The sequence below is a fragment of the Mastigoproctus giganteus genome, chromosome 10, assembly GCF_048544385.1.
Source record: "Mastigoproctus giganteus isolate SK-2022 chromosome 10, ASM4854438v1, whole genome shotgun sequence".
Taxonomy (NCBI): Eukaryota; Metazoa; Arthropoda; class Arachnida; order Uropygi; family Thelyphonidae; genus Mastigoproctus; species Mastigoproctus giganteus.
In genome coordinates this window covers 9,500,864-9,525,041 of record NC_143584.1, presented here as the reverse complement: position 1 = coordinate 9,525,041, position 24,178 = coordinate 9,500,864, and the positions used below count along the sequence as shown (strand labels likewise).

Sequence of the window (24,178 nt, the reverse complement as noted above, 5' to 3'; positions counted from 1 at the left end):
TCATATGCCTCTACGAATACTAATACTAAACAACAGGAGGGGATATTGCAAATTATAGTGTGGCCACCCCAATTGCCTGACTTAAATCCTGACTTTTATGGGATCATCTTTTTTTTTTTTTTTTTTTTATGTAAACCCCAAACACAAGAGGTATTAGAACCTATAGTACTTAGTACCGTGCTTGGGTTGGAGGTTGAGAAGACGAGAGAAGATATTTGTTGACGTTGGACTTGTTCTGTAGACTGTAATTTTCAGGAAATATGTATGAAGGAAGAGTGTTCCAAAAAATGGCAGTTGAATGAATAAACGAAGAAGATGAAAATTTGGTTCTGTGAATTTGAAGTTGGGTGGTAAATGGATGTGGGCTGGTGGTGGCATGTGTTCGGACTGTTTTGAAAGAGAGAGCGGAAATTATAGAAGCCAAATCAGAAGAATAGTGCCCATGGAAGTATCTTTAGAAGAGGCATGCAGCAGAAACAGTACGTCTATGAGACAGCGAGTGGAGAGACTTTGTTAGAGATGAATCAATAATTAACTTAACTGCCCTCTTCTGAATGGAATCAAGAAGCCTGAGAGAGGTTTTGGGGGACCACCCCAGCTATGGGAACAATATGCCATGGTGGATTTGCGATTGATGCAGAGTAAGAAGCTGTTTGGAAGAAAAGTAACGCTGATAGCGAAAGAAGAAACAAAGTTTTTTAGATGCAGAGGAAGCAATATTTGTAATTTGCTTGTGCTAAGAGAGACTAGAAGTCAGGGTAAACAGAGATATATCATTTTGCCTAGAAATCGGAGTGTCACTAAAGATAAGCATAGGAGCAGAAGAATCCTTTTTGCGAGATATAAGACAAGACTGAATTTTAGAAGGGTTGAAATCAACTAAGTTGTGTTTGCCCCACTGGGGAATTACCTGAAGATCGACATTTAATTAATTGGTAGTAGATTTTTGAGAAGTTGAAGCTGATTGAGCAGGGCACGGTTTCTCAAAATGGAAAGTGGATTGCAATGTGCTATCATCTTCAAAACTATGGATAGGATTTCCACTTAATGGAAGAAGATCATTAATATAGAAGAGGAAAAGAGTGGGGAAAAGAACTGAACCTTGGGGGACACCAGCATTAGTGGAGAAGTTAGAAGACAGAGCCCTCTACCATCACTCTCAGTGAGCGATCAGAGAGAAAACTGGATAACCAATTACTAAAAACAGTTGGGAAACCGTAGGATGTAAGCTTGTTTAGAAGACCTTTATGCCAAACATGATTGAAAGCCTTTGAGATGTCAAGAGCAACTACTTGTGTTTCACCAAACCTTTCCATTCAATTAGTCCATAAATGGGTAACATAAGCCAGAATATCACCAGTGGATCGACAAAGACGGAATCCATACTGGCGATCGTTGATCAGACTGAAGGTTTCTACTTAGTTTAAGAGTTGGCAGTTAATTGATTTCTCCATTACTTTAGAAAGAGTAGAAGTAATTGCAATAGGATGATAATTGTATGGGTGGGATTTGTCACTCTTTTTAGGAACTGGCTGGATATGAGCAAATTTCCAAGCAGAAGGAAAAACACCTTTGGAATAAGAAAGTGAAAAAAGCAGCAAAGAATAGTTGTAAGTTCAGGAGCATAGGTTTTGAGAACAAGTGGAGAAATACCATCGGGACCTGGAGCTTTCTTAGCATCAAGATTCGTCAAAATCCTTCTGACACCTTTTGACAGAAGACTACAGGAGTAATGGAATGAAGCATATTGGGAATGGTGGAAGGTGTTTTACCAAGATCATTAATACATGAGTTGGAAGAAAAATGGGATACTAGCAGGTCAGCTTTATCCTTGGCTGAAGTGAGAACTGAACCATCTGGTTTAGACAGAGGTGGGAGCAGAGATGGAGAAAAGTTGTGGCCAATAGCTTTGGCAATAGACCAGAATGCTCGGCTACCATTAGGGCAAGGAGCAAGTTTTGTTTTCTACTCTTAGCCTGTTCAAACTCTAGTTTGGACTGTTTAATAACTGCTTTACAATTGTTGCGAGCTTTGGTGTAGGCAGAAAATGAAACTGAAGATTTAGAAACAAGCCAATTACGGTATGCAATATTTTTCTCTTGAACAGCCTTAGCTTATTTATTGGAAAACCAAGGTTTAAATGAAGGACGAGATTTTAAAGTGGAGTGTGGGATAAAGGATTCCATCCCTGCAAGAATAATTTCACTGACACGATCTGAGCAAACGTTGACATCAGAAGTTTTGAAACAGTAATCCGACCTAGAAAAAGAAGAAAAGAAATCTCACAGGTCATCCCATTTTGCATTCTTGTAATGCCAAACAATACGAGGTTGGAAATAGCCAAGAGATAAAGGCTCCATTGAAGAAGAGACAATCACCAAGTTGTGTATCTGAAGTGCCTAAAGGACTTTTCACTTCAACTGTGTACTTAGAAGGGTTGTTTGTAAGAAAAAGATCAAGCATATTGGCTTTATGATTAGGATTGTCCAGTATTCTTGTAGGTAACTGAACAATCTGTGCAAGGTCATTATTAATTGCAAAAGCCTCAGCATCATGACCAACTGGGTCGGTGTGACTAGAAAACGGAAACCAGCTGGAGGTGTGAACATTAAAATTACCAAGGAAAATTACCTCACTGTTAGGAAAGTTAGACTGGAGAAAGTCAAGTTGCAAAGAGTGGAATTCAGAGCTCCAAGTGATTAGAGGAGTTGGGAGAATGGTAGAGACAACAGATGAATTTGACACAATGAGGTAGAGAGATTTTAAGCCAGAGAAGATCAACGAGAGGAGATTCCAAATTGCCAAGTCTCTGACAGGGAATATCAGAACAGACATATGCACAAGTACCACCTTTGAGGCGAAAGGAATCGTACAGCAAAAAATTTGGGCAACTGAGATGAGCAATAGTTGAATCAACCGATAACTGAGATTCTGTCAGAAAAAATACATCGGGGTTTGGGAGACTGCAAGTGGAAATGGACATCGTTGAGATTAGAATTTAGACCACGTATATTTATGAAATGAATTAGGAAGTGCTTGGGAGGTTTAGATCCTTTTGGAGATAAGCTTTCTCTATTAGTGCAGATAAGCTTGCTCTACTATCTAGAGCAGTGGTTCTCAATCTGTGCTCTGCAGATCCCAACGGATCCGTGAACAGTTCCCAGTGGATCCGTGGATAATATCTGTAATGGCTACTTTGAATTTTACTTATTTTTTTAAACAAAATCTAAATATTATTACAGACTGAATATTTAAACCGACATGATTGCAGTTGTCTACAATCACTCCCAATTTTAAAGGATTTTGTGAGATGAAAAAACAACACCATTCTTTACATTTAGAAGTCTATGAGGTACGGCTGATTGTATACTCAAAAATGTCAGTCTGTAAAAGGTAGATTGTAAACATATAATAATCAGTTCTGAGATATAAATTTTTAATTTTGGATACCTATCGTCTGGATACCCCATATTTAAGTGATCTAGGATGTGAGGATCCATGGGTATTTTTCAAAGCCGAAAGGGATCTGCAAGCAAAATAGTTTGGGAAACAACTGATCTAGAGAGTCAAGTCTGTGGGGTCTGCCCATCATCACAAAATTTATAGGAATCTTGCAAATTTCTTGGAATAATGTTAGTGAAGACACTATTATAAAATTAATTGCCAGAATGCTACATCTGTGTAAAGCAGGGATAAAATCCCCTGGAGGATAATTTGATGAAAATTCAGTGTAGTTGTTAATATTAATCATTTAAATATTTTTTTTTTGCTCTAAATTTTTCGATGCTTTATAAAAAAAATCTTGAAATACTTTGTAATGTGTTGTGTTTTTTTATATTAAACCTTTTTTTGAAATTAGCATTAGTTAATTTCAAAAAAAATTAACAAAAACTGTTGTAATACATTATGATTTCAAACTTTTAAGTGGAAGTGTATATATAGTGTGAATATCTTGTAGTTCAGATATCTGAAGGATTTAAATGTCTGAAAATTAAATAATATCGTAATAAGTTTAAATAGCTTGGACTTAAACAATCTAGTTAATAAGCAGAATAAGTGTAGCTTAATTAACTGTTGTAATACATTATGATTTCAAACTTTTAAGTGGAAGTGTATATATAGTGTGAATATCTTGTAGTTCAGATATCTGAAGGATTTAAATGTCTGAAAATTAAATAATATCGTAATAAGTTTAAATAGCTTGGACTTAAACAATCTAGTTAATAAGCAGAATAAGTGTAGCTTAATTAATTTTAATGCCAAGTTGTCTTAAAAAATTCTACACTGGGATTTCAAAAGTTAAGTTACAACTATTTTTTTTTTTTTAATGTTGTTTCATAATTTTTACATGAAATTTTATATCCTGTTGTAACTTAACTTGATAAATCTGAATATGAAGTCAAAATGTAGTTTTAACTTTAACTCTCAATGGAAATTAAGATATCTGTAAAAGTGTGCTGCACCATTCATTTCCAGTCTAATGCAGTAGAGAATGCTTCTGATTAAGTTTATTCTTATTGTAGAATGCAACACAGATGTTTAAAAAATTCATAGTGGTAGATGATGGTTAGTGGTTTGCAACTGCACTGCCATCAGAATGATGGCATTGAAGTTGCACATTTAGGTGGCTAGAGCCTTAAACGGGTCAAAACGGGTGAAGAATGCTAATTTCAAGGTTATGTGGCAGTAAAACAGAAAGCAAGTTCAAACTCAGCCAAGAGTTATAAGATCTAAGGATGACTATCTGACCATTAACAGTGCAATGACAGCCAGGTAGCTCTCTCAAACTCTCAATGACCACAGGAATAACAAAAGATTTATATAATAGTATTCGCCATATAGTGCAAGGAAGCCACAGGCTTTTCTGCACTGGCAAAAAAAAAAATAAATAAATAAAAATCCTGAGTAGATAAGAAAATACAAATTATATGCTTCCCTCCTCACACAAGTAACTGTCCAGTTGGTCTTTGAATTTATTCAAACTTCTCAGCCTCAACTACTTGTGAGGGCAACTTGTCCCATCAATCAACGATTTGCTGGCTAAAAGAAAACTTCCTACAATCTAATCTAAATCTCATCCCTTGTAATTTGAATATAATTATGACCAATTCCTAAAGAACTTGATGTGGAAACTACAGAGATCGGTTGTGTTCAGGCTAAGAAGAGCAGTTGTAACTTGTGGATGGTAATTGTGGGTTAAGGGGATTATCCTGCATTGTGCAAACGTTTTGAATCAGAAGTTAAATATTTGGGATTGTTAAATCGACTTTTAAATCTGGAATTTCTTAACCATTTAGCACTAATGATTGATATCCTGTTTACATTTCAGAAGCTTTACAGATTCACTATGGTAAAAGCAGATAAATTATTTAATTCGAACTATCAATGCTATCGCTAATTTGAAAAATTCTGAAGGAAATTATGAAGCTAAAATTGAGAGCATGTTGAAGTGGAAAGAATTTGAAGGAATCGAAAGGAAGAACAGTAAAGTTACCTCTTGACAAGTTATTAAATGCATTGTTTTATCCTTAAAGGATAAGTTATTAATGCTACAGAGTTATTTTAAATTAAATAAAGAAAATAATGATACCATTGAAAGAAATTTTAAACATATGCTACCGGAAATCGTGGAATATGAAAGAACTTTCGTCTTGGTGGCAAGGCTGTGAAAATCGAATAAGAAATTTGTTTTCTGATAAAATATGAAATAAAAATTAATGATTTTAGAGATTTTGTTCAAGACAGTTTATCTTAAAATTGAATGAAATTCCTTTTTAATTAAGAAAGCCATAAATATCTTTGAAACCACTGCGATTAGCCGTGCTGAAGCTGAGCGAGCTTTCAGCATAATGAATAATATCGCGTAAATGAATGAATAATGTTGACAATTAAACAAGTTGCATATTATGATGACTATACATCTAAATGGAAAACCATTGCTTCAATTTGATCCAGATCGTTATGTCAAATCATTCCTCCATAATAATGGCTCAGCTATTGAGCAAAGAAGAAGATCGAAAACAAATATTAATAAAGAAGTAAATTGCATATGACAATTTTTAGAATAAAATTTTCTTGAATATTTGTGCAATATTTTTTTCATGTAATCTGTGATTTTTGTGTACCTTTTCTAGAACAGTTTGTTTTTTATTTATTGTAATATTTATTTTTATTGTAATATTTGTTTTTCTATTCTAGAATGTTTTTTGATAATTCGTTATTTGTAATATGAGAAATATTTTTATGTTATTTTTTATTCGCAATATTAAAATTTTATCATGAAAAAAAAATGTATCCATTTTATTTCCCTAGTTGTAAAAAAAAGAATAAAAAGTCGTGTGTCTGCTGAGCACGCACGGTCGATGGTTTTATGAAACATCCTTCGCATTTCTTTTAGATATTTTGATTTGTATATGTTGATTATGAAATAAAAGAGCTTTTGTATTGTAAATATTTTATTGATCATTCACAAATTTTCATAATTTTTGGAAGACAATATACAGTGGATTTATGATAACTAAAGTAAGAGATGTATATTTGCTATCTAAATGTCGGGGAATAAACCTAACAAAGGAATGTTAGGTGCCCTGAACAGCTGCATATGCAAAAATGCGAGACAAAATAAGAAATTGTTGACACATCTTTGTATTGTTGCAGTCATATGACAAATACTTACTGCAGTAGTAACTGCAGGAAGTATGATTGTGACGTGATACTATTCAAAAATTCCAAAAAGTTAGAACTCAAGATACCATACTGCTCACGAAAAATGCATCACATTCTCTAATCTAATCATACTACTAGTGAGCTCCACACAGATTAGTGGTCTGAGTGTGGGAACTGCCTCTAGCAGATGCCGCAGGTGACGTCACTTCCATGACCAATCAGATTTACTTGGTAGGTACCCTCCCCCACAAAGGATGTTTCACATCAAAAAGTCAGCAAAAATGCGAGCCCATTGTTAAAATATTCACAGCTCACCACTGAATACATAGTTCATTAATTGTCAGTACAAATTTTCCACTCCTACTGTTTTGAACAGTGATATTTATCATGACATATTGTGAAGATAAATATATATTATTATGATTAGTCAATGAGCTCTTATGCTGCTTACAAGCATAATGATTTATGTCTCATCTTCAGCTTGTATAATTTGTTGTTTGTCTTCTTAATTTGTTTTCTTTGCTTATATTTTTACCTTTATTGCCATTTACAGGAAAGAATATTTTATCAGATCCCACCACTTTATTGACTTTAAAGGAACCATTTCACTTAGTTTTAGTGAAAACTGACTGCTCTGGAGAAAGAACTGTTTTGTCATCCCATTATGTTGAGTGGAGAAATATTTTATTTACAGCAGAATCTAGATTACCACTGTTTTTGGAACTGAAAGGCACAGGTATATAAAATGATTGTGAATTCAAAACTGCTGTGTTGTAAAATTATGCAGCTTTTCATTTTTTTCCCCTCTACACATGAATTAATTTTATTTCCATGTAATAATGAACCTGTTTTTCTTTATAAATTTTAATCACTAACTCCGTTTTTGCCAAAGCAGTAAAAAAAAAAAAAATTCTTGTTATCTTAGAGTTGCAGAATGAATACTCTTATTTTTATTAAGTTTAAATGCTAATTGTATAAATGCTATGATAATGATACCAAATTCCATTTCATGCATCTCTATATTATAATATAATGGAAGTTTTTCTGTTCCAATTCAGCATACAGTTAGCATTAGTAGAGGCATATGATGGAAGAAAGCAAGCTTATATAGCATCAGCCAAAAAAAGAAAAAAAAAAAAAAAAAACCTTCACATTTCACCCATCCATTCAATCTAGATGTTTGTCTGGCTCTGCCTTGAACTTTTTTAAGTAGTTGGCCTCCACTGCAACAGATGGAAGTTTGTTAGCATTAGTAGAGGCATTTGATGCAAGAAAGCAAGCTTATGCAGCATCAGCCAAAAAAAAAAAAAAAAAACCACTTCCACTTCACCCCTCTGTTCGTTCGAAATACCTGTCCAGCTGAGCCTTAAACTTATTTAGGCTATCAACTCCCATGACAAGGGATGGAAGTCTGTTTACGGTTCCGCTGGCTAAAGGCAAATTTCTGCACGTCTACCTACATTTGTCTTTCCTCAATTTGAATTTATGCCCTCTCAGGTGATTATTCTGAGCAAGAGAACGAATCCCATCAGCATTGAGCATGCTCAAACCATTCAAGGCTTTATACCCTGAAAAAGGCCTCTTAGGTTGGGCAAATTCATATTTTAGCAATAAATAGACTCATACACCAACCATGAAAAATAAGTATTTTACTGTAACTAAAATATTTACAAAAACTGCTATTATATTAAATTAAATTATGTACATTGTAAAAAAACATTAAAACTATGATGAAATCCTTGTGATAAAATACACTAAAATAAACCGGATTAAAAGCGATAAAAACGATAAAAATCTGGAGCTTTCAGAAGCATCGGCTTCCTTCCTCAGCAGTAACAAAACTTCCTGCAGCACGTCCTTATATAACAGGCTCATGGTACTTATACACTTGGTTCAGTCGGCACATGGTCTGAAATGGAAGCGGAAACAGCTCGGGAACGTGTCAAGCAAAACCATTCATCCGTACTTAGGATGATAGTTTCAAACAGAGGATGCATACGCATACCTCTGTCCCTATTCATAATATTGTGGTTGGATGAACAGATTCGTAGGCTCTTCAGCCATTTACGGTTCCAGAACCCATGCGCTCGATCCACAATAACCGCATCCTCTGGGCAGATTTGATGCTGCTTCTCCCAAAAATGTTCGGCCACAGCAGACTTATTGTAATCAGCGGTTTTTATAGCATTTGCATGTTCCCCCAGACAATTTTTGAGCCATCATTTTGTCTCGCCCACATAACATTCCCCACAATCCGGGCATTTTATCCTGTATACTACTCCACCACTCAGGTCCTTTCCTATTGGGTCTTTTACCTGAGACAACACTGTGTGCAACTCCACCCGGTAAGCTGCACACAGCGTGTATTATAACCCCGCAAAACTCTACCAAGATGCTCAGTAAGGCCCGGATTGTAAGGAATGTATGCGGTAGCCACAGGAACAAACGGTTCCTGATGGTTGGACTCTATTCCTCTATTAATCTGTCTATGATCCTCTGGGGGTATCCGCATTTTCTATGGTCTGCTGTGACTCGTCTAATTTCACATTCTTTGTCCTCAGAGGTGTGACCCTGCTCTATCTAGTAGAGCTTTCACTACACTATTCTTATGCTGCCCAGCTTGTGCTGAACTATAATGGGTGTACTGGCCTCTGCACATGGGTTTTTTAAACACTCAAGTTTTAAGTCTAGGGCCTATCCTAGAGACCAGTACATCCAAGAATGGAAGGGTACCTCCTGTCTCCACCTCTGAGATAAATTGTACAAATTGGGAGAAGCTATTAAGCTAATGGAGTGCATCATCCTCTCTCCCCTTCTGGACCACGGTAAAGGTATCATCAACATACCTTTTCTATTTCTTTATGGGAAACTGACATCCACTAAAAACCCTATCCTCTAACTCCTCAATGGCCAAATTGGCCACGATGGCGCTAATGGGAGATCCAATGGCTGTACCGTGAATCTGTTTGTACATAACACCTTGGTACACCATAGTGGTGCTGGCCAGACAAAGTTCCACACCAGAACAAATATCCTCTACATTTAAAAGTGATCTGTTACCCAAAGAGACGTCATTACTTGACAAGGGTGGAAGTCTGTTCCACCAACCAACTACCCGCTGGCTAAAGGCAAATTTCCGCACGCCCATCCTACATCTGTCTTTCCTCAATTTGAATTTATGCCCTCTCAGGTGATTATTCTGAGCAAGAGGAAGAATCCCATCAGCATCTAGCATGCTCAAACCATTCAAGGCTTTATACACCTCTATCAGATCACCTCGCTGGTGCCTAGTCTCCAGACACTGTAATTTGCAAAACTTAAGCCTTTCTTCGTAAGAGCACCCCTTTGTTCCATTCACTAATCTTGTTGCCCTTCTCTGTACTTGTTCCAGCAGCTCTACATCCTTCTTGAAATGAGGCCTCCAGACCTGTATACAGTACTCTAGGTGTGGCCTGACCATTGCCTTATACAAGAGAATAATCACCTCCTTATCCCTGCTAGAAAAATTCCTATATATCATTGGCAATACACCATGAGCTACTCTTGCAGCCCATCTGCACTGCTCAGAGAACCTCATATCTGCCTGCACAACCACCCCCCCAGGTCCCTTTCATTCTCTACCACTGTCAGTGTAGTACCACAGAGTTGATACGTTGCTCTGGGGTTGCTGTTTCCCATATGTAGTACTTTACATTTGTCAATGTTAAACTTCATTTGCCACCTCTCAGCCCATCTGCTCAACCTTTCCAGATCCTGTTGCAGCAGCATAGTGTCAGTAGTGTCCTTGACAACCCTGCCAACCTTCATATCGTCTGCAAACTTGGACATTAAGCTTGATATACCATCATCAATATCATTTATAAATACAGAAAACAATGTTTTCTCTGTTTTCTCCCCCTCAACCACCCCTTTATCCATAGCAGCAATTTGCCTCCAATGCCATACTGCTCCAATTTGTGCAGCAGTCTTCCATGTGAAACAGTATCAAAAGCCTTTCTAATATCCAAGTATATAATATCAAAGTTATTCTCTGCATCCAGTTCTTTTGTGACTGCATCTTAGTATCCAATCAAATTGGTCAGGCAAGACTTCCCCTTAACAAACCCATGCTGTGTCCGAGCTATAACTGAAGTCTTGTCTAGATGATCCTGCAGTGCTTCTTTAACCAGTGCCTCCATTAATTTTCCGGGAACAGAAGTTAAACTCACAGGTCTATAATTACTTGTGTCAGCCTTTGATTCTCCTTTGTGAATTGGAGTCAAATTTGCACATCTCCAGTCTGTGGGTACCTCCCCTGAGGTACTCACAGACTGGGAAGATCTCATAATTATGGCTAAGGGTTTGCTTACTTCCTTTGCTGCCTCCTTTAATATAACTGGATAGATCCCATCCACCCCAGGTGCCTTTCTTGTGTTTATCTTTAACAATTTCTCCTCCACTTTATTCTCAGTTATTACAAGATACTCTGCACCTCCGTAGCAAGGTGGGAAGGAGCAGCAGTGCGTAGCACACACTTCTTGATTAAACCGGGGTTCGAGCCTGTCACCACCAAATACGGAGGATGCGGAAAGGTCAGGGAATGACCAGCGCATATCCCGGAGCAGTATGGCCTTAGTTGCTAATGCTCCTAAAAACCAAATAACAAACAAACAAAACAAGATACTCTAGCTTACTGCCAGAGTTGAATACACCTCTGGCATTCCCCTCGCTGAATAACTCCTCATGTGTGAATGTCGATGCAAAATATTCATTTAGTTTGTTAGCTACCTGAGCAGCATCATCAATAGTTGAACCATTGATATCAAGTGGACCAATTTGATTCATCCCCTTCCTTCTAGAGTTTACATAAGTAAAGAACTCTTTGCTGTTTTTCTTTCATCCCTTGCCAAAGTTTTCTTGTAGTCTGCCTTCGCCTGCCTTACCTCCTTTGTAACTTGGTTACAGATCAACTTGTATCTATCATAGGCTTCTGTGTCATGTGTTAATTTGTATGTATCCCATGCATTTTTTTTCTCTGCCATATGTCTCATTAGTTCATCTGACATCCATTTAGGCCTAAACCTTGAACAATATTTCTTAGTTGGTATGTAAAGCCTAGTAGCTTCCAAGATAAGTTCTTTGATTGCTTCCCATTTTGAATTTGCCGTTGGTAACATCATCAGTTGGTCCCACTGTATAGAATTTAAATACTGTCTCAGACCGTCGTAGTCGCCTTTACGAAAGCAATAACCCTTCCCTTTACCCCTAATGGTAGTTACCTCTTTGAGTAAATGCCACTTCAGCACACTGTGATCACTGCCACCTAGTGGATCATTTATCTGCAGATTCTTAATGCATGAAGAATCACTACTGATAATCAAATCAAGAGTATTACTCCCTCTAGTTGCCTCCCGAACATGCTGATGTAGAAAACAATCTTCCAATAAATCCACAAAGGCCTTGCTAGTGTGTGAGTGACCAGCCCCCAAATTCCAGTCAATATCTGGGAAATTAAAATCCCCCATTATAAGACTCTCTGATTTACTGGCCCACTCTATTTCCCTGTACAGTTTCTTATTATACTCATCAGAGTCATTAGGCCTATAGCACACTTCTACTCTCAATTTTGATCTCCCAATGCTTATGTCACACCAAACTGACTCGACACTGCACTGTCCAGCAATGTCGACTGGCTTCACTTCCTTGGATTTTATGTGTTTCTTAACTAATAGCATAACCCTTCCTCCCTTCCTATCCTGTCTATCCTTTCTGTAGACGTTGTACTTCCCAAATTCCAGTTCTGCATTCCTTATATATATGTGACACCACGTCTCTGAAATCTCAACAATATCTGCCTTTGATGTTTTGAGCAATACCTGAAATTCATCAAATTTATTTACTAAACTCCTAGCATTGGTGTACACGCAAGTATACCTGCACCTGTTTTTATTCTTAGCTACTCTAACACAACCCATGTGTTTACTTGTACCACAATGACTTCCAGCAGTCTCTGAAATATCCTGCATCTTGTTTTTCAGGCTTCTGCTCATTCCAATAGAAGCAGTGCAAGAATCTCTTTCACCTCTGCCAGTGGCTACTGTTACTCTATTAGTCTTTGTCTCCCCCAAAGCTCGCAGTTTTCTGACCCACCTAACACTGCCTCGATAGAATCAGTTGCATTCATCATTCTCGTTGCCCTTCTTTGTACTCATTCCAGCAGCTCTACATCTTTCCTAAAATGAGGCCTCCAGACCTCTATACAGTACTCTAGGTGAGGCCTGACAATTGCATTATACAAGGGGACAACACCCTCTTATCCCTGCTAGCAAATTTCCTGTATATTTTTGAAAAGACACCATGAGCTATTCTTTCAGACTATCTGCACTGCACAGAAAACTTCACAATTGCACTGACTGCACAATTGCCTCCAGGTCCTTTTTCCTTTTCATTCTCCACTACCCTGAGCATAGTACAACCCTATTGGTACATTACTCTGGGGTTACAGCTACCCATATGCAGTACTTTGCATTTGTCAATGTCACACTTCAGTTTCCACCTCTCTGCCCATCTGCTCAACTTTTCCAGATCCTGTTGCAATAGTGTGCTATCATTACTGCCATTAACAACCCTGCTAATCTTCATATCGCTGCTCCAATTTGTACAGTAATCTTCCATGTGCAACAGTATCAAAAGCTTGCAGCCATTATCAACCCACTGCAGGATGGAAGCCTCCTCAACAATTCACGCTGAGGGAAATGGACCATAATCTGCCATGCTGGTGCAGTGCGGGTTGACAGATAAACTGTATTTAGCAGTCATGGGCTTGAACCCCGGTCTACTCAAAGAGCGTGTGCTACTGCACTCCCGCTCTTGACCACTTGGCTACGGAGGCCTCCAAAATCCAAGTACAGTAAACCCCCACTATTCGCGCGGGTTACGTTCCTGAGAAATGCCACGAATACAGAAAACTAATACTACTTATATACTGAGTGAACACTGAGTTATGCCTCCCATAGTAATAAAGGGGATTCTGTTCCAAAGTATGAAATATATAAGAAAAAATAGTTTGTCTATGTATGTATTATATGTACCTTCATAATATGACTATGTACATAGTGAAATACAAGCATAACGCATCGAAATGAAAATAAGAAAAATTTAATATTAAATGTAATATTTATTAGAAATTTCAAACAAATCTTTTAAACCAGCACCTTTGCTCTCTAAAAAACTTATCCCGCCAGTGCTATCACCAGTTTTGCTAAAGTGTTGATAAAGGTGTTTTGCCTTTTCACGAATGATCAGTGAACTTAACGGAATTTTATTTTGAATTCAGTCTTCTATCCACAGATTTAAAGTGTTTTCCATTTTTTCTAATTTAACATCACGAATTACAGAGCAAATTTTTGAAGCAATTAGTGCGTTTTCATGGACACTATAGGAGATTTTTTCTTCCGATTTCTTTATTGATCGTGCCGTTGACTCATTCATTTTATGTTTTTCCACTGAGGAGACAATTTTACCATTAGAAATTTTGTCTAGTAACTCAATTTTACTCCATAATGGCATCACCTTCTTTGATCCTTTCACAATTCCCTTGTTATTCGTAGCCATATTTTTGTAAGGGTTAGAAAGAACTTCTCCACAATAAAGTCACTTTCTTCCGTTAACACACTCGAAAAAGTCTGTTTTACACTGCAAAACAGTAGATTTTTCACTTTTGTAAGCATATCAATTTATAAATTGATACATTTATCAATTACATTGATACATGCATTTATAAATTGATACATTTATAAATTTATTTAATTTTTAAGCATATAAATTAAAAGCAAACAACGAAACCTTCCATGGCAAGCACGTAACACATACTGAACAAGGATTGGCGGGAAACATCCGCACTCACGATTTTGTCACCCCTCACCCCCCCACCCACTGAGCGCTGTTTTGACCGGGAAAGATGATTTTAGCCACGCCAATGTTTTTTTTATGGCAGAAATTGTTCACGGCGCTTTAAAATTCACATTTTTTTAGGTTTCATTTTATATTAAATCAGAGACCGTTAATATGCGAAACCATGAATACAGATACCGCGAATAGTGGGGGTTTGCTGTATATGATATCAAAATTAATTTTTTCATCCAGTTCCTTTGTGATCACATCAAAGTATCCAATCAAATTAGTGAGACTAGACTTCTTAACAAACCATGCTGTGTATGAACTATAACTGAGGTCTTGTCTAGATGAACTTGCATTTCTTCTTTAACCAGTAACTCTATTTTCCATGGAACAGAAGTTAAACTAACAGGTCTATAATTAGCTGTGCAATTCACAAAGTGGGGATCACCTTGTGATCCCCGCTTTGTGAATTGTGGACATATTTGCATATCTCCAGTCCATGGGGACCTCCTGTGAGTCCATGGAAGCTTTCATAATTATGGCTAAGGTTTTTCTTATTTCCTTTGCTGCTTCCTTTAATATAACTGGATAGATCCCATTCATTCCAGGTGCCTTTCTCATGTCAATTTCAACAATTTTTCCTCTACTTTGCTCTCAGTTATTACAAAATCATATTGCTTGCTGTCATAGTTTGATAAGCTACTGGTCTCCACTTCCCTACAGACTTTCTCACAAAGGTTTTCCTAGTTCTGGCCGGTTCTGTGCTGTTCTTTCTCTCTCTCTTTTTTTTGGCTAGTGCAGCCTAATCTTCAGGCTTCCTTGCACCATATAGCTAATAATAATCATCATAATAAATTTCTTTCTTGTGCATTTTTAAAAAAATCTTTTAATGGTGACCAAGAAGTTTCACATTCTTTGGAGGCTATATAAATAATAACATATTTTTCTGTAACTTTTCAATAGTAACATGTTTTTCCTTAACTAATATTGCTATTTCCAATAAAATTATCAATGTAATATTCAGAATTTGCATAAAAATTTCAAACACACACACACACACACACACACACACACACACACACACACACACACACACACACACACACCTACAAATTGTAGTAAAATTGCTGTCCAGTAACCTAATATTTCGGATCAACTATCACTATGGCATTAAGAGGAAGTTGCTACAATGGATAAAAGGATGGTTGAGTGGAAGAAGACAAAGAGTGGTAATCAATGGACAATGCTCTTCATGCACTAATGTTAGCATTAGTAGAGGCATATGATGCAAGAAAGCAAGCTTATGCAGCATCAGCCAAAAAAAAAACAAACAAAAAAAAAAAAAACCGCTCCCATTTCACCCCTTCATTCATTCCAAATACCTGTCCAGCTCAGTCTTAAATTTATTTAGGCTATCAACTTCCACAACAAAGGATGGAAGTCTGTTCCACCAACCAACTACCTGCTGGCTAAAGGCAAACTTCTGCACATCTATCCTACATCTGTCTTTCCTCAATTTGAATTAATGCCCTCTCAGGTGATTATTCTGAGCAAGAGGAAGAATCCCATCAGCACCGAGCATGTTCAAACCATTCATGGCTTTATACACCTCAGTCAGATCACCTTGCAGGTGCCTAGTCTCCAGACACTGTAATTTGCAAAATTTAAGCCTTTCTTCGTAAGAGCAACCCTTTGTTCCATTCACTAATCTTGTTGCCCTTCTCTCTACTCGTTCCAACAGCTCTACATTATTCTTAAAATGAGGCCTCCAGACCTGTATACAGTACTCAAGTGTGGCCTGACCATTGCCTTATACAAGGGGATATCACCTCCTTATCGCTGCTAGAAAAATTCCTGTATATCGTTGACAAAACACTATGAGCTACTCTTGCAGACCGTCTGCCTGCACAATTACCCCCAGGTCCTTTTCGTTCTCTACCACTGTCAGTGTAGGTGTAGTACCACAGAGTTTATACGTCACTCTGGGGTTACTGTGTAGTACTTTACACATATGTAGTACTTTACATTTGTCAATGTTAAACTTCATTTGCCACCTCTCAGCCCATCTGCTCAACTTTTCTAGATCTTGTTGCAGCAGCGTACTGTCATTAGTGTCCTTAACAACCTTGCCAACCTTTGTATCGTCTGCAAACTTGGACATTAAGCTTGATATACCATCATCAATATCATTTATAAATATAGAAAACAACAATGGACCCAACAATGAACCCTGAGGTTATTATCAGAGTCCCCCAGGGTTTGGTGTTGGGCCCATTGTTATTTTATATATTTATCAATGATATTGATGAAGGTATATCAGGTGTAATTTTGATGTTTGCAGATGATATGAAGGTTGGCAGGGTTGACATTCACAAATGAAAAGTACTGCATATGGGTAGCAGTAACCCAGGGAAATGTACCAACTGTGTGGTACTACACTTAGGGTAGTGGAGAATGAAAAAGTCCTGGGGGTAATTGTACAGTCAGATATGAAGTTTATTGAGCAGTGCAGACAGGCTGCCAGAGCAGGTCATGGGGTCTTGTCAATGATATACAGGAACTTTGCTAGCAGTGATAAGGAGGTGATCATCCCTTTGTATAAGGCAATGTTCAGGCTCCATTGAGTACTATGTACAGGTCTGGAGGCTTCATTTTAGGTAGGATGTCAAGTTGCTAGAATGAGTACAGAGAAGGGAAACAAAGGAGGGTGCTCTTACAAGAATGGCTTAAGTTCTGCAAATTGCATTGGATACTAGGCACCTGTGAGGTGATCTGATTGAGGTGTATAAGGCCCTGAATGGTTTGAGCAGGCTAAATGCTGATGGGATTCTTCTTCTTGCTCAGATTACGAACCTGAGAGAGCATAAATGTGTGGACAGTTGTAGAATAGATGTGTGGAAATTTGCCTTTAGTCAGAGGGTAGTTGATTGTTGGAACTAACTTTCATCTGTCGTTGTGGAAATTGATGGCTTAAACAAATTCAAGGAAGAACTGGACAAACGTTTGGATGGCAAAATTTGCTTGATGTCAAAATTATCAGATGACGTTAAAATTGGCAAAGTCGTTAATGATTATTGCCAAGCAGCACTGCTTCAGGATGACTTGAACAGACTTCAGAGACGGTCAGAGAAGTGGCAGCTATGTTTTAATGCAGCAGAATACAAGGTCTTACACTTGGGGACAGCAACCCGAAAATAAATTATACATTTGATGGGGTTGAATTAAAAATAGTGTAGGAGGAAAGGGACCTGGGAGTTGCAATATGGGCAGATATGAAGTTTTCTGAACAGTGTAAATAGGCAGCCAGGAAAGCCCATGATACCTATCGATGATTTATCGAACGTTATCCTGTAGATATATGGATAGTCCCACTATATAAGGCAATTGTAAGGCCACAATTGGAATACTGTGTTCAAGTATGGAGACTTCATCTAAAAAAAGACATTGAGCTTCTTGAAAGGGTTCAGAGATGGCGACTCGAATGGTGAGATTGGCAGAAGGATGACCATGTGAGGAAAGATTATGTGGGGTTCAGAGCTTGGCAACCAGGCACCTTAGAGGTGACCATATTGAGGTTTATACGTCCCTGAGAGGGATTAGTAAAATGAATGAAGGTAGAATTATCCCTGCTATAAAGAATTCCAGAACAAGGGTCATAAATTCAAATTACAGGAGGTGTGGTTGAGATTTTGTAGGAAGTTTTCTTTTAGCGAGCAAGTTGTTGATTGCTGGAACAAGTTGCCCTCACAGGTAGTTGAGGCTGATAGTTTGAATAAATTCAGTGGTCAACTGGATAGTTACCTGCGTGAAAAGGGAAATATATAATTTGCATTTTATTATTCACTTTGGTTTTTTTTGGCAGTGCAGTAAAAGCCTGTGGCATCCTTGCACTATATGGTGAATACTATTACTATTACATCTTCTTTAACTCTTATTGCTTGTCATCTTGCAGGTGATCTTTCTCTAACAGTTATAAAAACTTAGCTACTTCCAAATTTGCCTAAGAAGCAGCGTGCTGTTATTGAATTCTGAATATGTGAAGGAGATTCTTGGAAATATCCATAAGTGACTACAGAAAAGAGAGAGAGTGAAAGAGAGAGAGAGAGAGAGAGAGAGAGAGAGAGAGAGAGAGAGAGAAATGTATATGGGGATAACACTGCTGCTCACTGCTGCATTGGTAGCTGGGCCAAGTGGATAAACACCCAAGAAAGTTGATATTCCAGTCTGCGCATCTGCATCGTCATCTGCTTGAACTGTCCTTGCAGTTGACAACCAGATATGATCTGCTTGTTCCAACAGCGAATTGTGCTGTGATCATTGGCATTATTCCCTTCTGTTACCTTCTGTTATTGCTTATGAATATTTCCAATAGCCTCTCTCTCACACTCCAAGAATAGCATTAGCATTAGTTGAGCCATATGATACAAGAAAGCAAGCTTATAGAGCATCGTCCAAAAAAAAAAAAAAAAAAAACCCTTCCTATTTCACCTAGATAAAATGAAAGATAAAATGCAGATAAAATGAAATGGAGACAGATGTAAAATTAAGCACTTCGGCCTGCACAGAGTAAAATCTGTCTTTAATTTCTTGAAGACAGATTTTACTTTTATCACTTCTTTCAGCAATTGCAAAGACAACAAAACTGGAAAGGGATGATAATTAATTTGTACAGTGCTTTCTAACTGTAATTAATTTTGAAATCGCTTAACTATTTATAATTAATGGATAAATGAATGCATAAATAATAATAATAAATGTAAATAATTAATTTATTCAGCTGTATTTATACATATGGTAAGTTAATTTAAGACTGAGGTTAATTCTCGTGGTGCCATCCATGTGTCTTAGCCCTCTGGAACCCAGGCAATCACCTTTTTCTTAGATTAACTTAACATTTTTATAAATACAGTTGAATGAATATCCTCTGCCTTAGCATGTGAAAGAGATGATGTTATAAGGAAGCAGTAAAAATATATTAGTAATTAAATATTTAATCATTTAATTTTATTATTATTTATTTATTTATTAATTATAATTCATTATGTGAGTTCAAAATTAAGTTTTAGAAAACACTGTGCAATTTAATTACAACCCTTTCTTGTTTTTCTATTTTTATAGTCACTGAAATGGCACAGGAAGTACCACAAAATGTCTGAGAATTATCTGTGATCCCTTTAAAAAATAAAAAACTGATTTTACTCAAGACTGAAGTGCTTAAATCTACTTGCTATTTATTTATGTATACTCAACCACATATGTCTTTTTCATAAAATTTAAACTTCTTTATAGTGGTATTTTCAAAGTCATTAGCATTAGTTGAGGCATATGATGCAAGAAAACAAGCTTACACAGCATCAGCCAAAAAAAAAAAAAAAAACCTTCCCTTTTCACCCATCCGGTCACTCCAAATGTTTGCCTAGTTCAGCCTTAAATTTATTTAAGCTATCAATTTCCACAACAGCAGATGGAAATCTGTTCCAGCAATCAACTACCCACTGCCTAAAGGCAAACTTCTGCATATCTATTCTACAACTGTCTTTCCTCAATTTGAATCTACGCTCCCTAAGGTTTTTAATTTCAGCAAGTGGAAGTATCCTATCATCATCGAGCTTGCTCTAACCATTCAAGTCCCTGTGCACCTCAATCAGATCACCTCACAGGTAGCCGGGTGAATAAAGTGCCTGCCTGGCAACCCAAAGGTCGCGGGTACGAATCCCGCCTCAGGCTTGGATCAGAGTATAAAATGCAAAAACCTTGGGAGGTGCAATATGGCCACTGAAGCCGATATGCCAACAACTAACAAAAAAAAAAAAAAAAAAAAACCCTCATAGGTGTCTAGTCTCCAGATGCTGCAACTTACAGAATTTAAGCCTCTCCTTGTAAGAGAACCTCTTTGTTCCTCTCACAGAACCCATTTGTTCCTCTCACCAATCTTGTTGCCCTTCTCTGTACTCATTCTAGCAACTCTACATCATTCTTAAAATGAGGCCTCCAGACCTGTACGCAGTACTCAAGGTGTGGCCTGACCATTGCCTTATATAAAGGTATAATCACCTCCTTGTCTCTACTAGCAAAATTCCTATATATCATTGACAAAGCTCCATGAACGGCTCTGGCAGCCCGTCTGCAATGCTCAGAGAATGTCATATCCGACTGCACAATTACCCCCAGGTCTTTTTCATTCTCCACCTCCCTGAATAATAGCACAATGATTCTGATTGGCATAGCTGAATTGTCAAGCATAAGAGTGCAGCAACACATGCATTTGAGTGGACTCTGTGTTCAAGTTCACGTGACTGCTAAATCCAGTTAATGATTGTATTCATTGTGACTTGTCTGACCTAGTGGTTTTGCTGAAGTAAAAAAAAAACAGAATCTGCCATGTTTGATAATATTGCTTTAGCAGTACCACCTGTGGACAGTTGTCAGCCCAAGAGGCAGGGAGAATATACACCAATGAGCCAAAACATTATGACCACCTACCTAATGTGATGTTGGTCCTCCACATGCAGCCAAAACAGCTCGTACCCGGCAAGGCATGGATGCTACAAGATTTCTAAATGTGTCTTGTGGTACCTGGTACCAACACATAACCAGCAGATCCTTTAACTCCTGTGAGGTCTGGTGTTGAGATGCCACAGATCAGAGTTGCTGTTTCAACACAAACCACAGACGCTTGATGGGATTGATGTCTGGGGAATTTGGAGGCCAGGGCAATACCTGGAAGTCTTACTCATATTCCGCGTACCAGTCAAGAACAATCCGTGTGGTGTGGTATGGTGCATTATCCTGCTGAAAGACGGCACCGCCAGAGGAGAAGACCATTGCCATGAAAGTGTGTACCTGGTCAGCAACGATGTTTAGATAGGTGGTAGATGTCAGAGTGCCCAGCACATGGATGACTGGACCCATCCAGTCATCCATGTGCTGGAACATTGCCCAAAGCATGACACCACCGCCGCCACCACCACCAGCTTGTTTTTGTCTCACGGTGCATCCAGGTGTCATCACTTCCCCAGGTAAACTATGTACATGCACCCGGCCGTCCACATGGTGCAACAGGAAATGTGATTCATCAGACCAGACGACCTTCTTCCAATCACTCAAGGTCCAGTTTCAATGCTCGTATGCCAATTGTAGGCATTGTTGCCAGTGAACCATGGTTAGCATGGGCAACTGGATCAGCCTTCGCCTATGCAGCCCCATTATCAGCAGGATTTTCAATGTACTGTGTGTTGTGACACATTTCTCCCATAATCAGCATTCCAATTACCACCGAGTTGTACCACAGTCGCCCTTCTGTTGCCGCATACCATCTGGGAGAGCCTTTGCTCACCTCGAGCATCGATGAGCCGTCATTGTCCAACACCTCTCTGGCAGTTCGTGGGTTTCCTTTTCTCAGACTACTTAATATTTTGGTAAGTACTAACCATGGCTGACTGTGAGCATCCCACCAGCCATGCCGTTTCGGATATGCTCTGACCCAGTTGTCTGGTCATTACAATTTGGCCTTTGTCAAACTCGCTTTTGAAGTGACCATAAAAGTGGTAATGAAATAAAATTTTATCTTAGTGAAATGCACGTTTGACTACATAATATTTGTTTGAAATATATGTTTCACAATTAATGAATGAGTAATTTTTAATTTTTATTCATTTATTTATTTTTAGGTATTGAAAATGAGGTTCCAGTTGGTTTATTAGAAGTTGAATTGGTATTGGTACCACCTTTAACTTCTTCTCTTAGACAAGATATTGTATCTGCACAAATATCTGTGGAGAAAAGTGAAGAAATGGAACGAGAACGCCTTTTTTTAACTTATTCCAAACTTTGGTATGAAGAATATATAAATATTCATCATGAATATTCTCAGAGGTTTGTTAAATTATTTTCTCAAGATGAAAATGCATCAACACATCCAGTGATTAGTTGGATCATGCCAATGAGAACTAATAGATTAATCAAAACACCACGTGAAGCTGCTTGGTTTGTGTCATTATTCAATAACAAATCTGTTTATTCTTCTCTTGCTGGTACTGCACAAAAAGAGCAGCAGCTCAACTTATTTACTTTCCTTAGTGTAAAAACAGGTGTAAGTAAAATTAGATGTTTTTTTATATTTGTAGTGTAGCATATTTGGTGAGATGAATTGTCTTGTTAAATAAATATAACTAGCTTAAAATTTTATAAATGAGGTGTTAGACAAGAATATGAGTTTTGTACAAAAAAAATGATAATTTCTTTTACAAATTCTGAATTTTGTCCAGGCATATTTGACTTTATATTTTTTTTGTGGAACTGCATGAAGGTTGTTGTTCTAAAATCCAGTGGTAAACATTTACGACTATTGCAGTTGAGACTATCAATTGGGATGTATTATGTACCATTTATGGTGTATGTGTGTGGGTAAAATGTTTTTAACTCATCAGTAAAAGATTTTGGGTTTCTCTAGGTATTTTTATTTTCATTTTTAATTTTAGCAATGCAGTTATAAAGATAATTTGCATTCACCTTGTATATCTGCATTTTTCTTTAAAAATTGGAAAAAAACATTTCCCGTTTTTTTAATATAATGGAAATAATTTAATGTTTCTATTAGATAATCCTGTCTTCTTCTGATAGGTAAACTATTGAAGCAGCCATTAGAAAGTTATGTATTTGATTAAAAAAATGCATTCAGTGGAACTTGATTTTGATTTTTAATATAACTTCAATGTTACAGTTAATTTTTAGTGCTTCATTTTTTTGAATGCATCTATAAACCCATTCTTTTTCCAGTTTGGAATGAATATTTATTTATGAAAATGGTAGTGGATAGTAGCATTCAGACTGTTTTGTGCATTGTCACAGAACAGTTATAATATAATAATTATTATCTTTTCAAGGAGACCTGCAAGAAGTTCTCTAGAAATAAATCATTAAAGAACTTAAGTGAATGACAGGTTATTGGAGGTAAGGGGAGGGAGTTGATGTTTATTTTCCATTTTCGATAATAGGGATTCCTCTCCGATTTTTTTTTTTTTTTTTTTTTCCTTTTGTCTGGGTTGTTTGAAGATCTCTGAGATTTTCCTTCTGGGACTTCGGGTTTTTAGGTTTTTCTCTTATATGTTAAAATCGTTCTAGAATACATGTAATTTTTAGACATGATAGAATTATGTCTTGCAGTGTTAATTGTTTCAGCTCCTTGAAGCAGTGGTTCTCAGCTAATTGTGCTGTCCCCAGAGTATTTCAGCCTAGTGTAATTTAAAAACATAAATCATAAATTTAAAAACACAAAGAACTAAATTTGTTATTAGCATTAGTAGAGGCATATGATGCAAGAAAGCAAGCTTATGCAGCATCAGCCAAAAAAATAAAAAAAACCAATCCCATTTCACCCCTCTGTTCGTTCCAAATACCTGTCCAGCTCAGCCTTAAATTTATTTAGGCTATCAACTTCCACAACAAAAGATGGAAGTCTGTTCCACCAATCAACTACCCAGTGGCTAAAAGCAAACTTCTGCACATCTATCCTACAACTGTCTTTCCTCAATTTGAATTTATGCCCTCTCAGGTGATTATTTTGAGCAAGAGGAAGAATCCCATCAGCATTGAGCATAGTAATGGGATCCATTCAAGGCTTTATACACCTCAG

At 37.3% G+C, this 24,178-nt stretch overlaps 1 protein-coding gene across 1 annotated transcript in view; it reads left to right on the top strand.

Moving 5' to 3' along the window:
* Nucleotides 1-24,178, top strand: part of LOC150078675 (centrosomal protein of 76 kDa-like) — a 141,273-nt gene that overhangs the window by 53,833 nt on the left and 63,262 nt on the right. Inside the window, exons 5-6 of the mRNA XM_090382236.1 lie at nt 7,220-7,402; nt 22,215-22,636. Coding sequence (XP_090238362.1) covers nt 7,220-7,402; nt 22,215-22,636 — 605 coding nt within the window. The remainder of the gene's footprint in view (nt 1-7,219; nt 7,403-22,214; nt 22,637-24,178) is intronic.